Source organism: Mercenaria mercenaria, chromosome 6 (genome assembly GCF_021730395.1).
Source record: "Mercenaria mercenaria strain notata chromosome 6, MADL_Memer_1, whole genome shotgun sequence".
In the NCBI taxonomy this organism is placed as follows: Eukaryota; Metazoa; Mollusca; class Bivalvia; order Venerida; family Veneridae; genus Mercenaria; species Mercenaria mercenaria.
This window is the reverse complement of record NC_069366.1, coordinates 66,186,718-66,212,415: the sequence shown is the minus strand read 5'-3', so window position 1 is coordinate 66,212,415 and position 25,698 is coordinate 66,186,718. Positions and strand designations below refer to the sequence as shown.

General features: G+C 36.8%; 1 protein-coding gene across 5 annotated transcripts in view; it reads right to left on the bottom strand.

The window, feature by feature from the left end:
* The window catches only part of LOC123548541 (cholesterol transporter ABCA5-like), a 68,564-nt gene extending 45,232 nt beyond the window's left edge, over nucleotides 1-23,332 (bottom strand). For 2 of the 5 annotated variants that reach the window (XR_008371419.1, XM_053546207.1), the window contains exons 1-10: nucleotides 21,285-21,359; nucleotides 14,079-14,223; nucleotides 11,990-12,762; nucleotides 10,133-10,319; nucleotides 8,950-9,126; nucleotides 4,778-4,922; nucleotides 3,935-4,130; nucleotides 3,070-3,140; nucleotides 1,836-1,969; nucleotides 1,106-1,258 (exon numbers count right to left, since the gene is read on the bottom strand). Coding sequence is in view for 4 of the 5 variants with exons in the window: in XM_053546207.1 (XP_053402182.1) it covers nucleotides 1,106-1,258; nucleotides 1,836-1,969; nucleotides 3,070-3,140; nucleotides 3,935-4,130; nucleotides 4,778-4,922; nucleotides 8,950-9,126; nucleotides 10,133-10,319; nucleotides 11,990-12,762; nucleotides 14,079-14,223; nucleotides 21,285-21,298 (1,995 nt within the window). In the remaining variant the exon portion in view is untranslated. Of the gene's footprint in view, nucleotides 1-1,105; nucleotides 1,259-1,835; nucleotides 1,970-3,069; nucleotides 3,141-3,934; nucleotides 4,131-4,777; nucleotides 4,923-8,949; nucleotides 9,127-10,132; nucleotides 10,320-11,989; nucleotides 12,763-14,078; nucleotides 14,224-21,284; nucleotides 21,380-22,943 lie in introns of those variants that run through there. The other 3 variants (XM_053546208.1, XM_053546209.1, XM_053546211.1) reach the window with 3 other exon arrangements.
* Nucleotides 23,333-25,698: the final 2,366 nt, after the last annotated feature.

Genomic DNA, 25,698 nt, shown 5'->3' with positions numbered 1-25,698 from the left:
AGCCATTTCGGACTAAAACCACATAATTTGTGTCCAAGAAACTAACCAAGTTCACTTTCGTAAAGGAAAATTGCAAACTTTACTTCAATACAACATGGTGAATATTTTACATTTAGAAATTTTGGGGAAATGTTGACCATGTGAGTCCAAAATAAACATTGACATCTTTGTTGTTTTAAAATAATAAATGTAAATTTAGTTCAGCAACAAATCTGATGCCGGATGTTTCCAAGATTTGACACGAGACATCTTTAACGCTATCCTACAATCTACATGATTACCAGTGTTAAAGACCATCTATGTACAGAGACCACCTGGCCCTATATACAATACTAACATAGTCTTTACATACATGTTTGACTTCAAAATCAAAATCTACATTCCCAACACCATCATTTACATCAGGGAGTATTTACTGTTTGTTTCAATGAAAGATCAAAATATCTATCCCTGAAAAAAGACATGATGCAATATTTTCACAAAAGGGTTAGCCGAAATCTGTAGGTTATCAGTGACAGATGTTTTGATCTTACATGTAAAACAAAAATACCTTCTTTATATTTGATGTTTCAGTACTTAAGGGTTCAATTGTAGCTCTGTACCAGTGAACACTAGATTTGATATCTTTCACTTGAAAATTACATGGTATATTCATCTGCTATAGAGTATGAATTAAGAGTACAATGCTGTATAAGAAATAAGTCAAGATTTTGCAGTTTACATTTGTACATTTGGGTACAAAATTTATGGGTATGTTTAAGAGTACAAAGGTCACTGACCCAAGGCCTCTTTATATTTTAAACTAGACCATGTATTCTATACCCAAACAGCAACTTATATCTTATATTTACAATTTTGTTTCCTCTTGCTTTCATGTTGTTTTAATTGATATAATGTTGCAATGTATATCATATGATGACCTGAAGTTTGTAGGCAATCATAGTCAATCTAGCATTGAGACATCCGGAATATTCTGTCTTTACAAGATGTCATATTCATACAAGTTTGTTAGAAATTGTTAACACAAAGGTCATAATATGTTAATGGCTGCACATGCAGGAACAATGTAAATATGACATCGTAATAAAAATGATGCGTAGTATACCTCCTTTTCAACTTGATCATCTGCAATGCCCTTTATTCCAGCAAAGATACGTAGATGTTCTAGACATGTGAAATCGTCAAACAAGATATTATGTTGAGGACAGATTCCGGTCATACGTCTCATTGTTTCAACGTCCTGTGCATCAGACACATCCTAAAAATAGTGAAAGAAATTTAATTTAATTAACTTTGATTAAGAAATAATATATCTCATTTTGTGATGAAAAAAAATCTTTGGAGTTCAGATGTGAGGGAATTTTATCAAGAGGGCGCAGCCTGAGTGACACAATAATACGCATCTGATCGACAAACAATGATTTTATTCAAGAGCAAATCACTAAATGAGACATATCATTTCGATTCTAACACATAACAAAGAATTTTTAGGTACATCCTTGATGACATCCATCAAACATTTGCCTGTTTTCTGTTGGTTTATTTTCTATGATAACACATAATTTTCAGCCATCTTTGTTTAATAGGAAAATGAATGAGTTGTGTTAGAATAAATGTTTCCTTAGCTTTCTACCCTTATTTACAGACAGACAGAAGGTCACAAACCTGTGACACACTTGTAGGAAACTAAAAGCATGGCAGACATGTTCGCAGACATCTCACTTATGATTACCCCATAGCCCCTGACTGAACAGATGTAAAAACTTGAAGTGTGGATTTCTATAGCAGTTGGACCATCAAATACTAAATAACAAACATATAGTTGTTGTGCTTACCAGACCAAGAACTCGAGCACTGCCCGATGTTGCCCCGGTCATGCCTGTAAGGATGTTTAGCAGAGTTGTCTTTCCTGCTCCATTATGTCCTAGTATAGCAGTTATCTGATCTTGATATATTGTCAAGGATAAACCTGCAATAAACCAGGAACCACAAGTAAGTCACAAATTTATATAGGGATAATAAAAAAATGAAGTATTGCTGCATTTGGCCTTCTCAGTAGAAATTTTTATAACACTTTCATTTTTTATATACAGGTCATTTTACCATTCAGACACACTCTTCATTGGTATGTGACGTTCCAGACACACTCCTCATTGTTAAGTGACATTCCAATTATCCTTAGTATCACTTTAGAACAATAAATTCAATAAAACATGGAAAATGCAATATCACAGTCCAATCAACATTAATTTTTCTTATCTTTCTCCGCCATTCTGAAGTTAAACGGATGATGCCTCCCTCACAAGTTAAGCTGTAGTTAAACTATTTATGTCGTATCTGTTATATACTGGAAGCTCGATGCCAAAATAATTAAACTAAAGTTACAATAGTAAGTGATTAAGCTAGGTGATAAAATTTCCATTTCTTTAGTTTAGTTTGCAATGAATTTCCTTCTCAGCCATTCTTGTAAAATCTTAAGTATTCTTATAAGACCAAGCAAAAAAGTAGTGCAAACAAAGCCTCTAGAAACAAGATAACATCTGGATTTCTTTAGACTATGCAAGATTTTTCACTATGTTGTCCTGAGGGTTTCAGATCTTGCTTATTTCCTGATCTTTACACAAACAAACAATTCAAGCTCCAATTCATTATATCTTTATAAAACTAGCTTTAACCCTTATCATCCGTGCAGACTGATCACGATCTGCACTGTTCGCCATTCAGTCAGTGTCTTTCTGGTATGTACCCCATTTAACAGTTAATTTTCAAATTGAAAGATGGGCAAGTTTATTATAGAAATTTAGCATGGAAAGGGTTAAAGTCAAGAAATTCATATCCCAAAACATTTCATACCAACAAAATCAAACTATTTCAAAATTCAAAATGTATTGTATGTAATGAATTCTAGAACAGAGAAAGCCATTCTGAAGCCTTGAATTCAACATAACCTTTTACACTTCACAATTTTTTGTAAACTTATTATCAACTTGTAAATAATTTGGTAATGCCAACTTATAAAATTAAACACATGTAAATAACTACTGTCAACTTATAGATTTATACAATTACCATTAACCGCTTTGACAGTCTCCTTCTTTTTCTCCTTTTTAACTTCGAAAGTCTTTGTCAGGTTGTGGATTCTGAAAATAATAAACCATGTATGTGTCACATAAAACATAAAAACTGACTATCTGACAAACACAGCTTTGTCAAGGATAACACCTGAAGTGAGTTTACATTAACATCCACATAAAAATTTTTATGCAGATAAAATGTCACCCATTCCCTAATTTCTAAAAACGTGGACAACTGTGTACCATAAAATTCAATTTGGGCAATACAATTTATCAATTCTAAAGGCGTGTCCATCATAAGGAAATTTACTGACTGAATAGCGAACAATGCAGACCATGATCAGCCGTGCTGGCTGATCTTGGTCTGCACTGGTCGCAAAGGCTGAATCACTTGCAGCTAGCAGGCTAAAGGTTAAATTTCATGATTTTATGCAACCACAAAATCTATGAAAGTAAGTCCCCTGTGAATATCAATGATTTTACAGTATTCTTTTTGTTTCACTTGAAAGGTGCGGCAATTATGATACATTATAATACAACTTTATTCAATTATTCATTACAATACAACCTTGATTGATCCCTGTTTTACTGTAGTATAATATCCCAGAATGTGTGGAGGTCAAATGATCATCATATACATACAGTACTAAAGACCACTTCCAAATGAAGGTCACTACTATAATACCTGCCTATAAAGGCCACTGTTAAACCATAGTGTAAATTGACCTTTGTTAAGAGACCACCTGTTAGCAAAAACTGTTTCTTTCATTTCATAAGGGTGGTGTTTTCAGACATATTTGCCTGTACCACTGAAATACTACTGATAGACATACAAAACCGGGGATAAACTTCTTTCTTACGTGATTGCAACTTTTGACTCCATAGAAGCAGAGACTGGTTCTACCTCTGCACCTTCTTGCACCTCCTCTGTATGACCATCTATCTGTAATATCACCTGGTTCGTATAGGCTGCAGCAGTCTCTATATCTCTGGTTGCCGGGCACCAGAATGCCTTCGTAAAGATAAACCAGGGCTTGTACCGAGGACCATACTCTCCTGTAAAGAAGTGTAAATTGCTGGTTATAATTTCATTGAACATAACACTAGTGTGCAGACTAGTGTTGTATATGTAATGTACTGTAAAATTACTGTCAGGAACGACTAGTTTTGTAGATTTTGTGCATGTATCAAGCCATGGAATTTAACCTTTACCCTGCTAAACTGCTAAAACAGACTGGTCTATCATTCATTGTGGGCAGTACCATTTATTATTCAAAGGGATGTTCACAGAAAATTTACTGACTAAACAGCAAACAGTACAGACCAAAATGACATGCAGGCTCATCTTAGTCTGCACTTTTTGCAAAGGCAGAATCACTTGCCACCAGCAGGCTAAAGGTTAATCCAAATGAACTTTCCATTCATTTTACCTTCAAAAGTTGAAATCAATGCATTCAAATCTTAAATAAATAAATGTGTAGGCCAAAAACACAAAATTTTAAGTACACAAAATTAACTGATTTTACAGTGTGTGTTATATAGCGTTCTGGACTTAAGAGTAAATGCTTTCTCAATGACATCATTTCAAATTGTAAACCTATAATAGTAAGTATGATTAGCCGAAGTCAAACTACTGAGAAAAATATAGTTCCTAAACTTACTAAACCATCCTGTAGTTGAGTAGATTAAGGAATACATTTTACCTGGTATAACATTATCAAAGTACACAGCGAGAGCAAAGTAGAGTAATGCATCAAGTAGAAGCATGAGGATTGGTCCGTACAGCGGGAATTCTCCTTGACTTACAGTTTCAAATGTCAAACCACCTCTTATATCCAGAAAAATTGCCTGAAAATAAAAACAAAAATACCATGCATTAATTCTAATCTGTAACAGGGTCAAAGGCACAAGGAAGTGCTGCCCCATCTCAGAAATCAAGCATCTGCTTGGATGTTTCAGAGTATAAATTTGAAATTGACCAATGGCAGTTTTGCATTCTAACAGTTCAAATTTTGAAACTGACCAATGGCAGCCAGGGTTGCATTTTGTGAGCACAAATTTGAAATTAACCAAATGGCAAGGATGCATCTAAAAACACTGAAAACTATAACTTTTCTCATGAGCGGAGCCTCCATGGCTGAGTGGTTATGGTCACTGACTTCAAATCACCTGCATCTCACCAATGTGGGTTCGAGCCTCACTTGGGGCATTGAATACTTCATGTTAGGAAGTCATCCAACTGGCTTAGGGAAGGTAAGTGGCTCTACCCAGGTGCCCGTCTGTGATGAAATAATTGTGTTCATCTAATTGTTCTTTTGTTCTTTTCAAAACTATTTTCCATGTTTTAATGACTATTTTATCACCTACTTGTTAAAATTACATAACCACAGTGTCTCATGCCTTGGTGTCATTTTTTTTTTTAATGAAACAGAACCATTTGAAAAAATTTCTTACAGGGTCACCTAAGTAACACTTCTGCAAAATTATTTCAAACTCGGGTCTGTTGTTTCTGAGAATATTTTTTTCCCTTTTGGGTTGTCATGGCAAACCAACTTCTGTGTGGATGACCTAGATTTGAAGGAATCTGAAAGGCGACAATCCAAGGATCATTCCTGTGATATTTGGTTTAAATTGGCAAAGTGGTTTAGGAGGAGATATTTTTTAACCTTTAGCCTGCTTGCGGCAAGTAACTCTGCCTTTGCGACAAGTGCTGACCAATATCAGCCTGCACATTCATGCAGGCTGATCATGGTCTGCACTGTTCACTATTCAGTCAGTAAATTTTAAGTGAACACCCCTTCTAATAATAAATGGCACTGCCCAAATTGAATGATGGACCAATCCATTTTAGAAATTTAGCAAGGAAAAGGTTAAAGAAATTGTGGACATCAGACAGGGAGATGTGAGCTAAAAACCAGCATTACTTCAGACCCAGGCTGGTTTCCTGGTAGAACCATTGTTCTTCTGTGAGCCTGCTAGATGGTTTCCTGGTAGAACCATTGTTCCTCTGTGAGCCTGCTAGATGGCTTCCTGGTAGAACCATTGTTCCTCTGAGAGCCTGCTAGATGGCTTCCTGGTAGAACCATTGTTCCTCTGTGAGCCTGCTAGATGGCTTCCTGGTAGAACCATTGTTCCTCTGTGAGCCTGCTAGATGGCTTCCTGGTAGAACCATTGTTCCTCTGAGAGCCTGCTAGATGGCTTCCTGGTAGAACCATTGTTCCTGTGAGCCTGCTAGATGGCTTCCTGGTAGAACCATTGTTCCTCTGTGAGCCTGCTAGATGGTTTCCTGGTAGAACCATTGTTCCTCTGTGAGCCTGCTAGATGGCTTCCTGGTAGAACCGTTGTTCCTCTGTGAGCCTGCTAGATGAGCCTGCTAGATGGCTTCCTGGTAGAACCGTTGTTCCTCTGTGAGCCTGCTAGATGGTTTCCTGGTAGAACCGTTGTTCTTCTGTGAGCCTGCTAGATGGTTTCCTGGTAGAACCGTTGTTCCTCTGTGAGCCTGCTAGATGGCTTCCTGGTAGATCCATTGTTCTTCTGTGAGCCTGCTAGGAGGTTTCCTGGTAGAACCATTGTTCCTCTGTGAGTCTGTTAGATGGTTTCCTGGTAGAACCATTGTTCCTCTGTGAGCCTGCTAGATGGTTTCCTGGTAGAACCGTTGTTCCTCTGTGAGTCTGTTAGATGGTTTCCTGGTAGAACCGTTGTTCCTCTGCGAGCCTGCTAGATGGTTTCCTGGTAGAACCGTTGTTCCTCTGCGAGCCTGCTAGATGGCTTCCTGGTAGAACCGTTGTTCCTCTGCGAGCCTGCTAGATGGCTTCCTGGTAGAACCGTTGTTCCTCTGCGAGCCTGCTAGATGGCTTCCTGGTAGAACCGTTGTTCCTCTGCGAGCCTGCTAGATGGTTTCCTGGTAGAACCGTTGTTCTTCTGCGAGCCTGCTAGATGGTTTCCTGGTAGAACCGTTGTTCCTCTGTGAGCCTGCTAGATGGCTTCCTGGTAGAACCGTTGTTCCTCTGTGAGCCTGCTAGAAGGTTTCCTGGTAGAACCGTTGTTCCTCTGTGAGCCTGCTAGATGGTTTCCTGGTAGAACCGTTGTTCCTCTGTGAGCCTGCTAGATGGTTTCCTGGTAGAACCGTTGTTCCTCTGTGAGCCTGCTAGATGGTTTCCTGGTAGAACCGTTGTTCCTCTGTGAGCCTGCTAGATGGTTTCCTGGTAGAACCGTTGTTCCTCTGTGAGCCTGCTAGATGGTTTCCTGTAGAACCGTTGTTCCTCTGTGAGCCTGCTAGATGGCTTCCTGGTAGAACCGTTGTTCCTCTGTGAGCCTGCTAGATGGTTTCCTGGTAGAACCGTTGTTCCTCTGCGAGCCTGCTAGATGGTTTCCTGGTAGAACCGTTGTTCCTCTGCGAGCCTGCTAGATGGTTTCCTGGTAGAACCGTTGTTCCTCTGTGAGCCTGCTAGATGGTTTCCTGGTAGAACCGTTGTTCCTCTGTGAGCCTGCTAGATGGTTTCCTGGTAGAACCGTTGTTTCCTCTGTGAGCCTGCTAGATGGTTTCCTGGTAGAACCGTTGTTCCTCTGTGAGCCTGCTAGATGGTTTCCTGGTAGAACCGTTTGTTCCTCTGTGAGCCTGCTAGATGGTTTCCTGGTAGAACCGTTGTTCCTCTGCGAGCCTGCTAGATGGTTTCCTGGTAGAACCGTTGTTCCTCTGCGAGCCTGCTAGATGGTTTCCTGGTAGAACCGTTGTTCCTCTGTGAGCCTGCTAGATGGTTTCCTGGTAGAACCGTTGTTCCTCTGTGAGCCTGCTAGATGGTTTCCTGGTAGAACCGTTGTTCCTCTGTGAGCCTGCTAGATGGTTTCCTGGTAGAACCGTTGTTCCTCTGCGAGCCTGCTAGATGGTTTCCTGGTAGAACCATTGTTCCTCTGCGAGCCTGCTAGATGGTTTCCTCACATGACCACCTGAGCAGGATTTGAATCTACAGAGGTAGGGGGTCAAGTGATCTTAACTACTTCATCACTGAGGTTCATATTAGACATATTAGAGTTTAAATAATATTATGCAAAGCAAAATCTGGATAAAGGATACTGACATTGTCTAAAACATTCAGGAGTGAAATTTTATATAAAATTGTCATGATAGGTGCTTCATATCACATAAAATTTACCCCTTATCATGCTGGACACGATTGATTCTGTCTTTGCAACCAATGCAGATCATGATCAGCCTGCACATCTGTGCAGTCTGATCATGATCTACACTAAACATATTCAGACATGACACTATATAACCAGGTCACATTATCAACATGATAAAAACTGGACTTTCACACACACAAATTTTTGATACAAAAACATTGAATTCTTTTTTAGTTTGAACTAGTTTTGTTCGGAGGTCAGGAGTTGCTATCTGATAACATACTTCAGTTAACCTAATTTTGAATACATTTGTGCTATAAATCACAGAGCCATTTTATCAAATATAGTGGAGCACTGCTGCACTGAAACTCCGATAAAACACAACTACTCTACACTGTTAGCTTGTCTTGGTCCAGAACAATTACATTCCTTCCACAATACATGTATTTACCTATCATAATTAATGGATACAGATTATAGTCATCTTTTAGCGTCACGCAGTTAATCCAGGACTTATGAAAATTTGAAAAATGATGTGAAAATGAACACTTGTTTATCAGGATGACTGAAGGAGACCATCATCTACGTTAGGGTTCCAGCAATGTGAGGGTGGTAATTTAGACACTTAGTAGAGTCGTCAGGGAGTTAATAGACATCTGAGAGAGGTTCTTTACAGGGGGTAATTAAAAGCGGTTCTGTACAGACTTCCTTCAGAACAATGATGAAAGAAGACAAATGTTTGAAAATTTACCTGATCAATTCCTAATGCCAGAGCTACTGGTGATAAAAGACAAAGAAGCCACCTTCCGTAAACTGGTACAGTGTATGATACACTTCCAGTACCCTCATCTATCGTACGAGTCAAACTCACAATGAGATACAGGGTGCTTATCAACATCGTACTTAAACTGGCGATTCCACCCGCAGTCTGAAATAAAGAGACTGAATATGTTTTCTCCAGTAATATATACACTGTAGTCAGTGAGTGAGATAAAATACTTTTTGTTTTGTTCAGTTTTAAGTCCAATTACGAAAGGTGACCTAAGTACATAATTTCCAGTTCAGACAGGCAACAGGGTAGAACCATCAACCTTCCAAAAGCTAGCTGGTAGGCTTCTCTTGGAGAAGAAATTTACATTCAACCTTTTACAGTCTAAAAGGTCATTGTCACACTGACCTTTAACCTACTGACTCCCATAAACGCTAGGTGTCAGCTGTGTCATCTACAACATGCAATCATCATGAAATTTGACAGTTCCTGAACAGAGCATCCTTTAGTCACAAATAAGAAATCAATTGTGGTCTCAAGGTCACTTTGACCTTGACTTTTGACCTTAAGAAACAATACTGACCATCTACTGACCACAGGCATTATGATCATATGAAGTTAATCCAAAGAGTTCCAAGATCAGAAACCCATTGTCAGACAGATCCACCAATATAAGCAAAACAATATATACCCTCTTCTTCGAAGGGGCATCATCTTTTACTAATAAAAATGTTTAAGGCACATGATAATATCTTACCTTCATGACAAATGTTTTTTGTTTTCAAATTCTGACCAAAGTATGGTTAGATTATAGCATGATAACTGCTATCTAGTGAATCTTGGACACACAGAATAATGCATGAAAACACTGTTACAGTATGAAATATCTCAATCTTCTGGTATATATTTTAACAATGATATGAGCCACGCCATGAGAAAACCAACATAGTGGCTATGTGACCAGCATGGATCCAGACCAGCTGCGCGTCCGCGCAGTCTGGTCAGGATCCATGCTGTTCGCTAATGGTTTCTATAATAGCAGTGGGAACTGAAAGTGAACAGCCTGGATCTTGACCAGACTGCATGGATGCGCAGGCTGGTCTGGATCCATGCTGGTCGCAAAGCCACTATGTTGATTTTCTCGTGGCAGGGCTCATATACTTACTGTAGTTTTATTGAAGAATGGTGTAAACAGAAATGCCAAAGCGATGATGGACAAGCCGTATAAGAAGAGTAGGATAAAGAAGAAAAACAAGTTGCTGTTCTCGAAAAACTTTGCTGCAAACGCTATGATTGTCACTATACCAGTAACCACAGTGATGATAAGAACGTACACCAAGAAATAAGATATCCTGAAAATACAAGAATATTTCTAGTCACTGATAGTATTATATTTTGCAGGAGAAAGAGAAAATCTATTCTTACATAATATCTGCAAACTTCGCCTAAAACAAAAAGACCTCATGAGTCTGTGACCTTGTTGCACTACAATTCAGCTACTTACAACATACCGGTACCATCTCAATAATGAACAAATTCTCAATGTCTTAACCCTTATCATGATGAATGATTCTACCTTTGCGACCAGTGCAGATCATAAACTGCCAGCACATCTGTACATCTGCAAACTCTCACAAGTATTAAGTTACAATAAACATTATGACATTATGAGTTATGACAAATTGAATATTTGCCATTCTTAAGTCCCTTGGCCTTTGTATACATTGTACATTTAAAATTTTTAGTTATTCATACACATTTTCATCTGTTTTTCATATGTGACACAATCATGCAGAACAAAAAAAAAAGATGGTGTGGAGAAACAACTCTAAATAATAAGTCTTACCAAAATACGGAACACCTAACAACTCGAAATAATAAGTCTTACCAAAATACGGAAGACCTAACAACTCGAAATAATAAGTCTTACCAAAATACGGAAGACCTAACAACTCGAAATAATAAGTCTTACCAAAATACGGAAATCCTAACAACTCGAAATAATAAGTCTTACCAAAATACGGAAGACCTAACAACTCGAAATAATAAGTCTTACCAAATACGGAAGACCTAACAACTCGAAATAATAAGTCTTACCAAAATACGGAAATCCTAACAACTCGAAATAATAAGTCTTACCAAAACACGGAAGACCTAACAACTCGAAATAATAAGTCTTACCAAAATACGGAAGACCTAACAACTCGAAATAATAAGTCTTACCAAAATACGGAAGACCTAACAACTCGAAATAATAAGTCTTACCAAAATACGGAAATCCTAACAACTCGAAATAATAAGTCTTACCAAAATACGGAAGACCTAACAACTCGAAATAATAAGTCTTACCAAATACGGAAGACCTAACAACTCGAAATAATAAGTCTTACCAAAATACGGAAATCCTAACAACTCGAAATAATAAGTCTTACCAAAATACGGAAGACCTAACAACTCGAAATAATAAGTCTTACCAAAATACAGAAGACCTAACAACTCGAAATAATAAGTCTTACCAAAATACGGAAGACCTAACAACTCGAAATAATAAGTCTTACCAAAATACGGAAATCCTAACAACTCGAAATAATAAGTCTTACCAAAATACGGAAGACCTAACAACTCGAAATAATAAGTCTTACCAAAATACGGAAGACCTAACAATTCGAAATAATAAGTCTTACCAAAATACGGAAATCCTAACAACTCGAAATAATAAGTCTTACCAAAATACGGAAGACCTAACAACTCGAAATAATAAGTCTTACCAAAATACGGAAGACCTAACAACTCGAAATAATAAGTCTTACCAAAAAACGGAAGACCTAACAACTCGAAATAATAAGTCTTACCAAAAAATACAGAAATCCTAACAACTCTAAATAATAAGTCTTACCAAAATACGGAAGACCTAACAACTCGAAATAATAAGTCTTACCAAAATACGGAAGACCTAACAATTCGAAATAATAAGTCTTACCAAAATACGGAAGACCTAACAACTCGAAATAATAAGTCTTACCAAAATACGGAAGATCTAAGTCCCATCATTCTCATTCCCTCCTTTATCTTCTTCTCTTTTTCATTCACCAAGGCAACAGTCAACATAGTTATCAATGGTGAATAAGCGATCACAAAATATATTGAAGAAATGATCTGAATGTAACTGGTGTCCTGTAGAAAGGCTGCTTTTGGTAACATCTCTACTAAGATATCTGGTATAGAAAATGATGACACTCCCGTTTCTTCTCGAATTAATACTGTATCGATTGCAGTCTGTAAAATCGAGAATGCCGTGAAAAGATAATTGTTAACAGTACATGTACCATCATTCTGGAGCCCTTCATCATTTTTCTGTTCACCATTTACTTTCCTGCGGCAGCCACCTTGCCCAGTGTAAACTTTACTGTTATCAGTAGATGGCAAATTTCCATCAGTGAAGCGTAATGCATAAGTCAAGTTTGAACCATTATTATAATTGAACACAATTCCTGCCAACACCATGGTTTTGTTATTTTCATAAGCATTCAGAGCTTCTGATGAGTTTGCGAAATACTCCACATCTACTGTCTGGCTGGTCTTGTCGAGAATTAACTGTTTCACGTCCGTCATCAACTTTTGAACTTCAGCTGTATCTGGTGAAACCAGAAGGGTTTTATTTGCCATTTGCATGTAAAATGCACTGTTATATAGCGAATAGTTTGGAAAATTGCCAAACTGACCCAGTGGATCAGATGGTGTTGTTGCCCGAATAATTGCCAAAATCATGATGAAGTATATTGGCAAAAGAAATTCCTGAAATAAATATTCAAAATGTAGTGAATAAAATTCTATCATCATTTTGCAGAACTGAGTAGAAAGACATTATTGCTGTTCAAGTATTTACTGTAAAATCAATTTTTTTGTAGGGAAGTACTTTATACTATACTACCCGCCCGATAAGCTCAGTAGGTAGAGCGTCGGTCTACAGATCGCGGGGTCGCGAGTTCGATCCTCGGGCGGGGCGTATGTTCTCTGTGACTGTTTGATAAACGACATTGTGTCTGAAATCATTAGTCCTCCACCTCTGATTCATGTGGGGAAGTTGGCAGTTACTTGCAGAGAACAGGTTTGTACTGGTACAGAATCCAGGAACACTGGTTAGGTTAACTGCCTGCCGTTACATGACTGAAATACTGTTGAAAAACGGCGTTAAACCCAAAACAAACAAACAAACAAACTTTATACTATACAGATATGCTGGCTGATCTTGGTCTGTACTGGCCACATAGGTAGAATCACTTGCCGTTAGCATGTTAAAGAGTAAATTCAATGAAAAATCACATATTATATTGATAATTCTTTCTTCAGAAAAATGAGTTTTAGCTATGATTCAAGGTTAGTTTTGAAATTGTGTTGGCCCATTTGGAAGATTCTTTTTCAATGACACCTTTTTGAATATGCTTTTTGTGAATGATACAACAATATTGTTCAAGTATATAAAATCTTCCTTATAACATTGAAGCAACATAAAATGCTTTTTTCAAAACAGTGAAATATTTCCCATTTAACTGATTAAATGAAGCAGTTGCTTTAAAAGAGAATTTTTTTCTATACAATTAATGCATTAGAATAGAGATGTAAAATGTGTCATCACAATAGTGAAATATTCTAAATTTTACAGCGGGGTAAACTGACAGGTCAAAACTGTGAAATGTTGTATTCTCTCTTTTAAAGATGCACTGTAATAGCGTCATAAAACATGAGCCACGCCATGAGAAAACCAACATAATGGCTTTGCGACCAGCATGGATCCAGACCAGCCTGCGCATCCGCGCAGTCTGGTCAGGATCCATGCTGTTCGCTAACAGTTTCTCTAATTGCAATAGACTTGGAAAGCGAACAGCATGGATCCTGACCAGACTGCGCAGATGCGCAGGCTGGTCTGGATCCATGCTGGTGGCAAAGCCACTATGTTGGTTTTCCCATGGCACGGCTCATATATAGTCCAAAATTTAAACTGATGTAAAGGAAAAACAGGCAAAAACCAGGGGAATGCTTTCTACTTTACTGAAGATGGTCAAACCAGTGCAATACTCTCTATTTACTGAGAAAAATAAGATTAAACATACCCACAATGTCGTCTTTTTATTTCTGCGTTTCAAGAGCAGAACCTTAAACATCATGGCCTTGAACTGGCCAAACCATGTTGACTGCATTGTGATACCTTTTTGCCCTGTATCTTCCCTAGGGGTCACTCTGTTGGAAAAAGGAATTCTGAAAAAAGATGATAAACTATGAAAAGTACAATGTATATACTGAAAATCCTTTCCTTACTAAATTAGCTCACATGGTGAATTCTGGTACATCTGTATGTAAGGAAATCTCTGTGAATCAAGAGATTAAGGGTTTTGTCCCCCAGACCAGAGGTTGTGAGTTTAACCACCGGGCAAGAGGTTCAGGTTTGATTCCCAGGCCAGAGGTTGTGGGTTTGATCCCAAGGCAAGGCAAATGTATGTTAATTTGACAGTAGAGATATTGGGAAGTTGTAACTTGTGAAGATCAGCTTTGTTCTGGTATAGAATCTATGAAAACTGGTGGGAAAGTTTTCTGTTACTTGTGGAGAGCAGGTAAGTATTGGAGCAGAATCCTTAAAAACAATTTTAGGATTATATATTATCTGTTGCCATGATAGAAATATCTAATGCACTGCCTGCATATTAATTAAAATTCAATAATGGCCAAATTATGCAAATATAAAGTCTTCTGAATTGTTATTTTATCAATTATTTTGAAATCTACCCATCCTCACAATTATGCCAGGAGGAAAACATTATCAATAAACAGTAGTATCCTAAATTGTTTTACTAGCCAAATGAAATGTTGAAAAGAGGTACATTGGCTTTAAGTACATTGAATCATACATTGCTATATTAAGTTAGGTGTGAAAACTGGTAATTATACAAGAAATCCATTTCAATCAAGGTGGACAGAACTACTTGAAGCAACTACTGACCTCCCTACTGACCTCCGGCAAACCTCTCTGTTCAAATAACTTTGTACAGAATTTTATTGCGCAAAAAAGAAATTATAATACAATAAACCTCACTTATAAGGAACTCGGATATAAGGAACACTCGGTTATAAGGAACAGTTTCCAATTCCCCGATCTAATTCCTTCTTTATTCAATGTAAAAATCCTCGGTTATAGGGAACTCTGTTATAAGGAACACTCGGTTATAAGGAACACTTTTTCTAGTCCCAAAGTACGAAATTCAATGGAAAACCCCTCGGTTATAGCGAACAGACATAAGGAATAAAAATTATTGAAAACCAGAAATAAACAGGAGAATCGCTGATGACATCAAAGTAACGGCATTTTCATGCGCTTTAATGCCCATGAATAAACACAACTTATTTCATTTCTATGATATTCACGGATACGATAAAAAGAAAATATATAATATCATTAACATTTACCAAATACAAGACGATAGTAGACTTATATTTACTCAAGATTACGTTCGAGAGCTAAGATCTACATGTATTAGGTATTTCATGTTGACAATAGTGAACGAAAATCAGTAACGGTCACGGTCATACTGTCCTAAATAAATGTGCTAATTACGCGTCATTAACAATGGCAAACAGTCCAGTTTATCAAATTTCCAATTGTAAAAAGTATAGCAGGTGCTAAAATGGACAATTGCAGAACTATAGGTATAATTTACACTTTAATCCGTATGTATGGCGCTGTTGTCTAGTCATAATGCACTATATGTCATAAATACCCTACTTTTAGATTTTAATGGGTCGTCTAATTTAACATTTTTGATTTTTGTAATTAAAATTTGAACATTTTTTGTATTAGTATTGATGCCTATTCTCATAACATGCACTCGAGCAAGGTAAGGGGAGTAACTGCAACATATCTCATAGTCATAATGTAGCCCTCTCTAAAAAAAGAAGATAGAAAAAAACGACAAAAAATAAACACAAATTACGGTCATTCTTACCGACGTACATTTTGGCTTAGTTTAGGTTTATTGCCGTGTTTCAACACTATTTCAGTCATAAACATGCAGGCAGTTTACCTTATCATCTCTCCCGGAAAGGACCGGTACTAGACTCGCAACATTGATTCATGGTCGGCCCGGAGTGTGAACACATAGCCCTTTTCAAACGTCAGTCAAATAGTGTTCGCTATACAAATTGTGTTCGTTATACAAACCTCGGTTACAAGGAACTAGTACGCTATACGGATATAAGGAACTTCGGTTATAAGGAACAATTTTTAGAGGTCCCAAGCTGTTCCTTATAAGCGAGGTTTACTGTATTACTATACAAACACTCCTACAAACCAAACCAAACAATACAATGTACCTGAATAGAGAATACAGGAGTACACCTGTCCTGTAGCTGACAGTTATTTAGAGAATTTATTTATTTATTTATTTGGGTTTTACGGCGCACCAACACAGTATAGGTAATATGGCGCCAAACAGGACTACAAATTTTGGTTCCACATCTCATTTGCATCGAAATAAAAACATGAGGTATGGAAAAACCTTGAGAAATATTTACTTTTCATAAACATTTCAAAATAGTTTCACTTCCATTTAATTTTAGTACGATCAAAATCTAGATCTAAATTCTACTTTTCGTAAAAGTGGCATGCATTCACAGGTCAACGTCAAGGTAGAACATACTAGTTGTCTAGTAAAACTAAAATACCGATCTAGAACATGTGATATCATTTGTCTAGTACAGTAAAGCATTTGTGTGAATTGAAACAGAATGTGATTTAGAAATGTTGATTGGAAATATTTCTATTTAAGCTCTAGTGGCCATGTTTTTTGGACAAATCAGAAAAACTTGAATAATCTTAATGGAGGGTCCTCCAAGGAATATTTCTGTGAAATATTTCAAAGTCAGACCAGAGGTAAAGGAAGAAATGTTGTTTGAAGATTTTCTTATTTTTTTTAGCTCTGGCTGCCATGTTTTTCGATAAATCAGAACAATTAGAAGTCTTTGTTTACAATCAACGAAGGAAATTTGTGTGGAGTTATTTCAATTTTGGGCCAGCAGTTTCTCAAGAAGAGATTAAAAAAAAATAATTCTACTTTAGATATATTGAAAGTGAGAATGCACTCTGGTGTCCATGTTTTTTGATAAATCAAAATAATTTGAACACTCTTGGTACAGGGTTCTTCAAATTACTTTACTGAATCCTGAAAAAGACTCAAAGTCTACCCTTAACTGTCAAACCTCTCTTAAGCAGCCAGCCACCTTTAAAATAAACACAATTTCTCTACAAGACATAATGGCAGAGCATACAGACTTGCCATATGCTTGACAACTGATGTATTGAAATTGCACTAAAGCACTTAGAAATCTCGAAGAGTTCAAGCAATGCGAGATGCATAGACAGATAGATGCATGCACAGATTTAATATATAAAACACTTCTCCGAGTAAACTAGCAACCATATAAATATTCCATCTAAAGTGGTTATTTAAAGCAATTCTGTTGGATGTCACACATTTGTCGCAGCAATCTGAGTCACACATTTGTCACAGTGATAAGAATTTATGTTGTATGTCACACATTTGTCACAGCAATCAGAATTTTTGTTGGATTTCGCACATTTGTCACAGCAAGAAGAGCATGCCTACTAGATAAAACCATCTTTCTAACTGACAGCATTTTTTCACATGATGAAATATACAAAGTTCTGATGTGGAAAGTCTTGACTTTTTAACATTTTATTTTGGCCCAGAGACTTCAAGCCTAAAGAAATAATTTGCATGTTTGCCTTGTTAACTACATATCTATCTAGAATAGTTAGTTCCTACTTTAGTTCCACTGCCTATACTATGTTTGTTGTATTTTTCTTGATTTGTACTATAAGCAATATTTCACATAACACAAACATAAAACTGTCAGTATACAAGCATTCAACTTTGAACATGGCCCTCATGGTCTCTTACACAGTCAACTTTAAACTACATGGGTGTTCACTGGAATTTTTTTAAAGACATACGCAACATAAAGATTTCAGCACTTTAGGTGTATTTTTCATAAAGTCAAAGATCATAACTCTGGTCTGGCTAGCAAACCAGGTGCACAACTTCATATGATATACAACAATCCAATAATGTATTATGACTCTAGGTCATATACTTTTTGAAATACTTTGGATAACAACTTGTACAATGCTCTTTATGCATATTTTTGACTAAATCAGGGGATATATCTCTGGTCTGTAGGTGCGATATCTGGGGACTGTAGGTGCCGTATCTCTTGTCTGTTAAGGTGCCATATCTCTGGTCTGTAGGTGCCATATCTCTTGTCTGTAGGTGCCATATCTCTGGTCTGTTAAGGTGCCATATCTCTTGTCTGTAGGTGCCATATCTCTGGTCTGTAGGGCCATATCTCTTGTCTTTAGATGCAATATCTCTGGTCAGCAGGTGGGATATCTCTTGTCTGTAGGTGTGATATCTCTGGTCTGTAGGTGCGATATCTCTGGTCTGTAGGTGCCATATCTCTGATCTGTAGGTGCCATATCTCTGGTCAGTAGGTGCGATATCTCTTGTCTGTAGGTGCGATATCTCTTGTCTGTAGGTGCCATATCTTTTGTCTTTAGGTGCGATATCTCTGGTCTGTAGGTGCCATATCTCTTGTCTGTAGGTGCCATATCTCTTGTCTTTAGGTGCTATATCTCTGGTCTGTAGGTGCTATATCTCTGGTCCGTAGGTGTGATATCTCTGGTTTGTAGGTGCCATATCTCTTGTCTTTAGGTGCAATATCTCTGGTCTGTAGGTGCCATACCTCTTGTCTTTAGGTGCCATATCTCTGGTCTGTAGGTGCCATATCTCTGGTCTGTAGGTGCCATATCTCTGGTCTGTAGGTGCCATATCTCTTGTCTGTAGGTGTCATATCTCTGGTCTGCAGGTGCCATATCTCTGGTCTGCAGGTGCCATATCTCTTGTCTGTAGGTGTCATATCTCTTGTCTGTAGGTACCATATCTCTGGTCTGACCTACAGAAATCCTAGACAAAACCCCAGGTGCACTTTACATGCTGAATAATTTCCTATTGGATTTCATGACTAGGTCAATTTTTAAGATTTGCTTGACACAAACTTCTATGTCTTTTTATGCATATTTTTGACAAAGTCAAGGGCCATAACTTTGGTCTCATCGGGTAAAATCTCAAGCAAAACCCCAGTTGCACAACTTCACATGCTAAATAATATTCCTATAATGTTTCATAATCCTAGGTCAAATAGGTCCCTTTTATTCATATTTCTAACTAAGTCATGGCCCCAGTTAAAACACCATGACTGTCCACCACTTCTTATGCTAAATGACAATCCTGTGAGCATGACACAACTTCAGACAAATGGATGGACATAAATAATTTTTGACTACCGTTAAGTAAACGTCTTTTACTGTGACCCGCTGTGTGAAATCCTAATTAAAACACCCGGTGCACAACTTAGTGAGGTTCATTCTTAAGATTGGGTTTTAAATTAAAATTCATGATTTTACACATTGAAAGAGTCTATGATAAAGTCTGAATAAAAATGTAACCATTTAACTCAAGTGAATCTGATAACATACATGTTAAAGTTGTGATCAGTTTTCTTTTTTGTTGAAACATTATGACAAAACATTTTCCTTTGAGTGTACAATCTTATAAAATCCTAGATCTTTATTAATGATAATGATTCTCTTAATTATTGAAATACCTTGAAAAAGAATAGAGATAAAATGTTGATAAAAAGATAAAAACTGAAAAAATATTCTTAAATGCACTGACCTCCAGGTTTTGGCTCAATATGATCTTTCTTTAAAATTGAAGTTTGGTCATATTATGAACATCAGAATATGATTTTTTGTTACCAAACTATCTTAAAAATGCCAAATCAAGAAAAAAAACATGCCTGGCCGGGAATTAAACTCAGGCCGCGGTGGCAACAAAATTTTTTCCGCTGTCTAAAATTACCAATACCACTATGAAGGTTTACGTGTTTAATGCGTTAAATATAGATTTATAATAAGTAAGGCAGATTACCGTGTGTTACAAATGCTTTTCGATGTAACTGTAAAAATTAGTAAAAACTCATGTGTTTCCATAATAGTGTGTCAGTAATTAAGCTTCAAAGCATTCTTAAGAAATATAGTATTAATTTCTCGATACCTAAATGTTCTTTTCTTTTTTGTTTTGTTGTCTTATGATCTGAGGGCCAGTGCCTTTAAAATTGTGATCATCACAGTTATCGAGTTTTCTAAATTTAAAGATTGAGCAAAGGAAGGTATGATTAATATTCTGCAGTACATTATCAAGCACGTATACACAGTTTTTGCATGCACTTAAATATTCTCAAAGAACATACTATTTTAAATAATTCAAAACCAAACTAACACTAATATTTCTATTTATATCTATTTGTTAAACAATTGTTTTGGCTCTTAATGCCTTCTTCAGTTTTTTTTTTTTTGGGGGGGGGGGGGGGGGGGGTTAACATCGCACCGACACAATTATGTCATATGGCGACCTTCCAGGTTTGATGGTGGAGAAAGACCCCTGGTGCCCCTCCGTGCATTATTTCACGGGCGGGTACCTTGGTAGAACCACTAACCTTCCGTAAGCACGTTGGATGGCTTCATCACATGAAGAATTCAACACCCTTAGTGAGGCTCAAACCCAAATCGTTGAGGGGCAAATGATTCAAAATCAGCAACCTTAAGCTTAAAAAAAAAAATTGTTTGTTTCCGGTATCTTGGCCTACCCTAAAGTTCTGGCCCGACCCTGAATGTTTTTATGGCCTTGGAGAATATTTTTTTCAACTTTTTAATAAAAAGTTACACAACTGCAATTTTTATGCTTTAAACATGGTCAGTGATGTTAGAAATCAACTTACTGATCCTCTAAAGGCATAACCCTCTTATTTGTATTCATTTTTGGACAAAAAAAAATAATTTCCAAAAAGTCTCTTAAAAAAAAAAAAACATAAAAAAATAAAAAAAATAAAAAAAATTCCGACCTACCTACCCTAATTTTTTTTGAGCATTTTACTGGAAACAAAGATTTTTTTTAGGCCTAACCACTCAGCAACGGAGGCCCTGCCTCCATCATAACAACAGAAATAATAATAATTTAACCAGTAGTTTCAAAGTAGTAGTATACTAATAACTCTTTGATTAAAAGTTAAATCGTGAAAAATATCAAGCTAAAATATTTGGCAAATAGGTTTAATTATACGCTATAAACTGCTGTATGCCAGTCAAGGATGCGAAAAGTTATAATAGCCAGAATCAATCAATGTCTTACCCATTTTTATCCATTCTGAAATAAAATAGGTAACCAAAAATTACATACTTTGTTTTCAATACAAAATATCTCCAAGTGTTTGTCAGCTCAATCCACTTCACAAATTTATGATCCTAATTCAGATAAAATTGTTTCACTTATAAATAGTGTCCTAGTAATTGAACTATAGTCAGTATCAGTTTCTGCAACATATAGTCTGTTTCAGTTTTAAAGCAGAACATTGATTGTCAATAATTTTAGTTCATAAACATTTACTTTGTTTACTTGGTTTAATAGATGGATTCTGGCAGAGTCTCTGACACTATGTCAACTGCTAAGAGGAATAAGCATGAAAAGCTGCCAGACCTGAGAAAAGAATTAATCACTGTTTAAATATAAATGTTTTTTTCTACAAGAGAGTCGCTGCTCACCTGACCTTAACATTTTGACCAAGTCTGGCAAACATCTACCTAGCAGTCTATGCAAAGAAGTGTGTATTTCATTAATGTTGTTTTTTTCTATTTCCAGCTCTGATGGCCCACCCACTAGTATAGTCAAGTGGTATCAGTGGAATAAACTTAAGAAAGGTCCATCAAACAATACTCAGGATCAAGACTGATAAGCATCTATCTGTTGATGAGAAGAAGTTGTTTCAAAGTATTTCTATTTTTAACTCTGGCAGTACTTAACCGCACCAAGATGCTACAAACCAAGTTTGGTATAATAACTTAACTATTAGTTTCAAAGTATATGTAGAAAATGTTTTAGTATAACAACATTGGATAATGGACCATCCAACCACACACATTAAAATCTAGGTCACTCTGAACCCTTGAATCAGGCGAACATGTTGCTATTTTCTTTGGGTTCACATAGGTGCCCATTTGAGATATCTATTTGAGATATGCAGCTGCGTAGTGAAAATCTGGCAAGCAAACACAATTAAAATGGTTTATCTGGAGCATTGTATCTATTTGGTTACAGTAACGAGAGTAAGGAGCCTATATTATTTAACAGAAAATGTTGCATACAACTCATACTTAAAATTGATCTACCGTATGTGTAAATGTTTCAAACCATTTTCATCCAAATATATATGTGTCTTTGTCTTTGTATGTATGCTCATTGCTGGTGTCAAGCATTCTGCTTAGAGATTCTTCAGGACTATGCACCATATGAAGGCATGTCTCTGGGCTGTAATGTCCACCAGCTATAGCTTTGCAGTCATGCAAGCAGGAGCATATTAAATAAGGGTTGTTAAAAAATTAGGAGTTCATACTTAATAACGACAGTAACTCGCTATCAATTAAATTAAAACAAATCAACAGGCTGAAATGAAAAAACATTAATATAATATGTAACAGGACATCACAACAACTCTGCTAATGTAATTCAGAATATTCAAGTGATGTCTACGGAAAGTTATTTCCGAACTACTGAAAATAACTAGGGATATTGTAAACCTATTGTGAAACATAAAACATAAAAACCGTTACTCTGGCAGATTAAATTCACCTTTATACATGTGCATTAGCAATAGTTTTATTATAAATCATTTTGGAGGATAAAAATGAAACAATTAACATAGTTCAACTCCATACAAGTTCTGCTGCAGTGAAATCCAGATCAATTTTTGTATAATGCTAAGTAGAATCTATAAATCAAAAGAAAAACACTTACTTGGAAACACCTGAGGTAAAGTAAATCCACAGAGTTGTTTTAATCAATATCTAGTTTCAGTTTTATATATGTATCACTGTATATATATTATCCATGTGCAATTTTGCAACCAATGTCAATATTTAAATAGACCTTGTGATTACAAAACCAAATGATTCATATAGTTGTGTCCCTATTTTACCTTAAAAGCTAGCTATTCACCTTCCCCGTATCACACATTTCATATGACACTCTTGCGAAACTGTTTTGAACTAGATACTGAACTAGGTAGATCTATAGCTACAACAACCTGGACTGTCATAATTTGCAAACATTGCTACCGGAGTAATACTACAGCTAATCTTGCATATTTCAGTTCTCGTACAGGTATGAATTCACAATTTTAAGGATACTGTAGTCTTGTTACAATCATCTAAGACAGATCACAAATACAAATAATCCATTTCCGATGCAAATGGCGGAGTACATACAAAGGGGAGTAAACTTCTATATTTCTTGCACATGTTATTTACCGATACTGCGGGGAAAACGGTCAGAAAGTGATAAATCAATAAACGTTGGTAAGTTTTTTTACTATTTTTTGTGTGTATTTTATGGTGATATGTTTATCAAAATCGAAGAGTTTCGAAAAGCTTGATCATATGCAATATAGATCTACAATTATGATGGAAATGTGTCTCCTCACTCCTATAATGGCATAATTCTCGCTAAAAGTTGCATGATGGCTCATAAATGTTCAGTAAGGTGGTAGGATTTCAAACATAAAACAACAAATAGAAAATAAGAATAAAAACTGAATCGAGCGATTTTATTATAATTACATCATTCAGTATTGTGTAAGATATCAATAAGATCGGTACGTTTTGTTGTTAGGGAGATATTTATACTTTTTGATGACCTGAAAGTGTACCGTGGATATAGACGAAGCAAATAAATAACTGCACAGGAAATAGCTATTAAATGGACGGAGGATAGTAATAATGTATTTTGACTGTGATAATGATTACGGCTTTTACCTCTACGCAATGTCGTGGGGATATGGTTTCATCGTTGTCCATATCGAGGGATGAGAGCAAAAGTGGTTTTTTATCTGTATGTACTTAAAACAGTTTCACTCTGACCTCTCGGTATGCTCGTCTGTCTTTTCATCCACTTGTCTGACTGTTTGGCCTTGGTCAAATTGAGCAGATATTGCATTCACAGATGCAAAACAAACGACAATAGTGAAATCATTTTGCAATAATCAGGGAGAGAGCAGATCTACGTATCGCAAGGTTATGACTTCGATCCTCGGGTGAGGCGCATGGTCTCCGCTATGATAAAAGACATTGAGACTAAAATCATTTTTCCTCCACCTCTGATCCATGTTGAGAAGTTGGCACATACAGAAAACATGTAACAACGGGTACTGAATACCCGACTTAGTTAACTGCTCACCCAAACTTAACTGAAACACAGTTGAAAACGGCGCGAAACCCAACATCGTGTTTCCTAGCTGCTATTATGTCGATTAAGACCATTTGAAGTCAAATTCCTTGAGGCAAATGTTACATGTGTTTTAACCTCAATATGAATAGCAAATACAAAGTGTCTGTGTTGATTGTATGTTTTTGCAAACATTCCAGCGGGTGATCTGTATGTGTACTTTTTGTCTAGCGTTGGTCGTAAACTGCTAAGGACACTGGCTACAAAGCTGGTTTCTTAATTGTCAAAAAAGGATAAAATAATATAAGAAGGAAACAAGGACATTTTAAAAACAACTGGGATGTAAAAAGGACAATTAGATGCCATATTGTATACGAGCAACTGCATTCCCGTGGCGCAACCCCATTCCCGATTATTTTTTGCCATTTCCCTCCCCCCACCCCCAAGCAAAAGATAGTTTTAAGTGAAAACAAACATTTTCACGTTCTAGATCAAAGCTGTGATATGTAACTTGTCATAACTATTTTCAGTATTATTTATTTTGTTGGGTCTGGTCGACGTCGCACCAACACAAAATTTATGGTTATATAGCGACTTTCCAGCTTTGATGATGGTGGAGGAAGACCCCATGTCACGCTTCCGTACATGCATTTATTTCATCACGAGTGGGCACCAGGGTAGAACCACCGACCTTATCTATCTGCCGTTGACGTCAAACCCCTTGCGGGTACGTAGACGTTTTGCGCATCAAAATCAAAAAGAGAAAGAATATAGTGGTAAAAATTTAGAGTGGAAGAAACTAAAAATAACTTTGGTGATATAAAAAGGTTAAAACTTGAGTTTGCAGGATAACTAGGGCGAGACATGTTCAATGCTGCAAACTGCAGCACTGAACTGCTCTAGAGTAGGGAGGTGGGCGACACTGGGGGGAAGTTGGTTCCAATGGTACACTGCTCTCGGAAAATAAGAAAACTTGTAATAGTCAGTGGTTGCAGTAATTAACCTATAACTTAGGGAATGGCCATAGCGGACACAACGGGTCATTGGGGTCAGGTAATCTACGATTTGGATAGCAATCAGATCATGATGAATCTTATAGAAGAGTGATAACTTAGAATCTCTCTAGACACGCCTTATTGTATTTGTTTGTTTTGTCCTTTTGTGTCTTTGGGGAGGCTGTGTTTTTTGAACGTGGCTTTCCCTGTTGGATATTCTTCCTTGTTTTTTTTAAAATCCAAACCTTGCGTAAGCCAGCTGGATCGCTTCCTCACATGAACACATTCCACACCCCGTCAGTCAGCACTCGACCACGGAGGCTTAGGCCTACAAT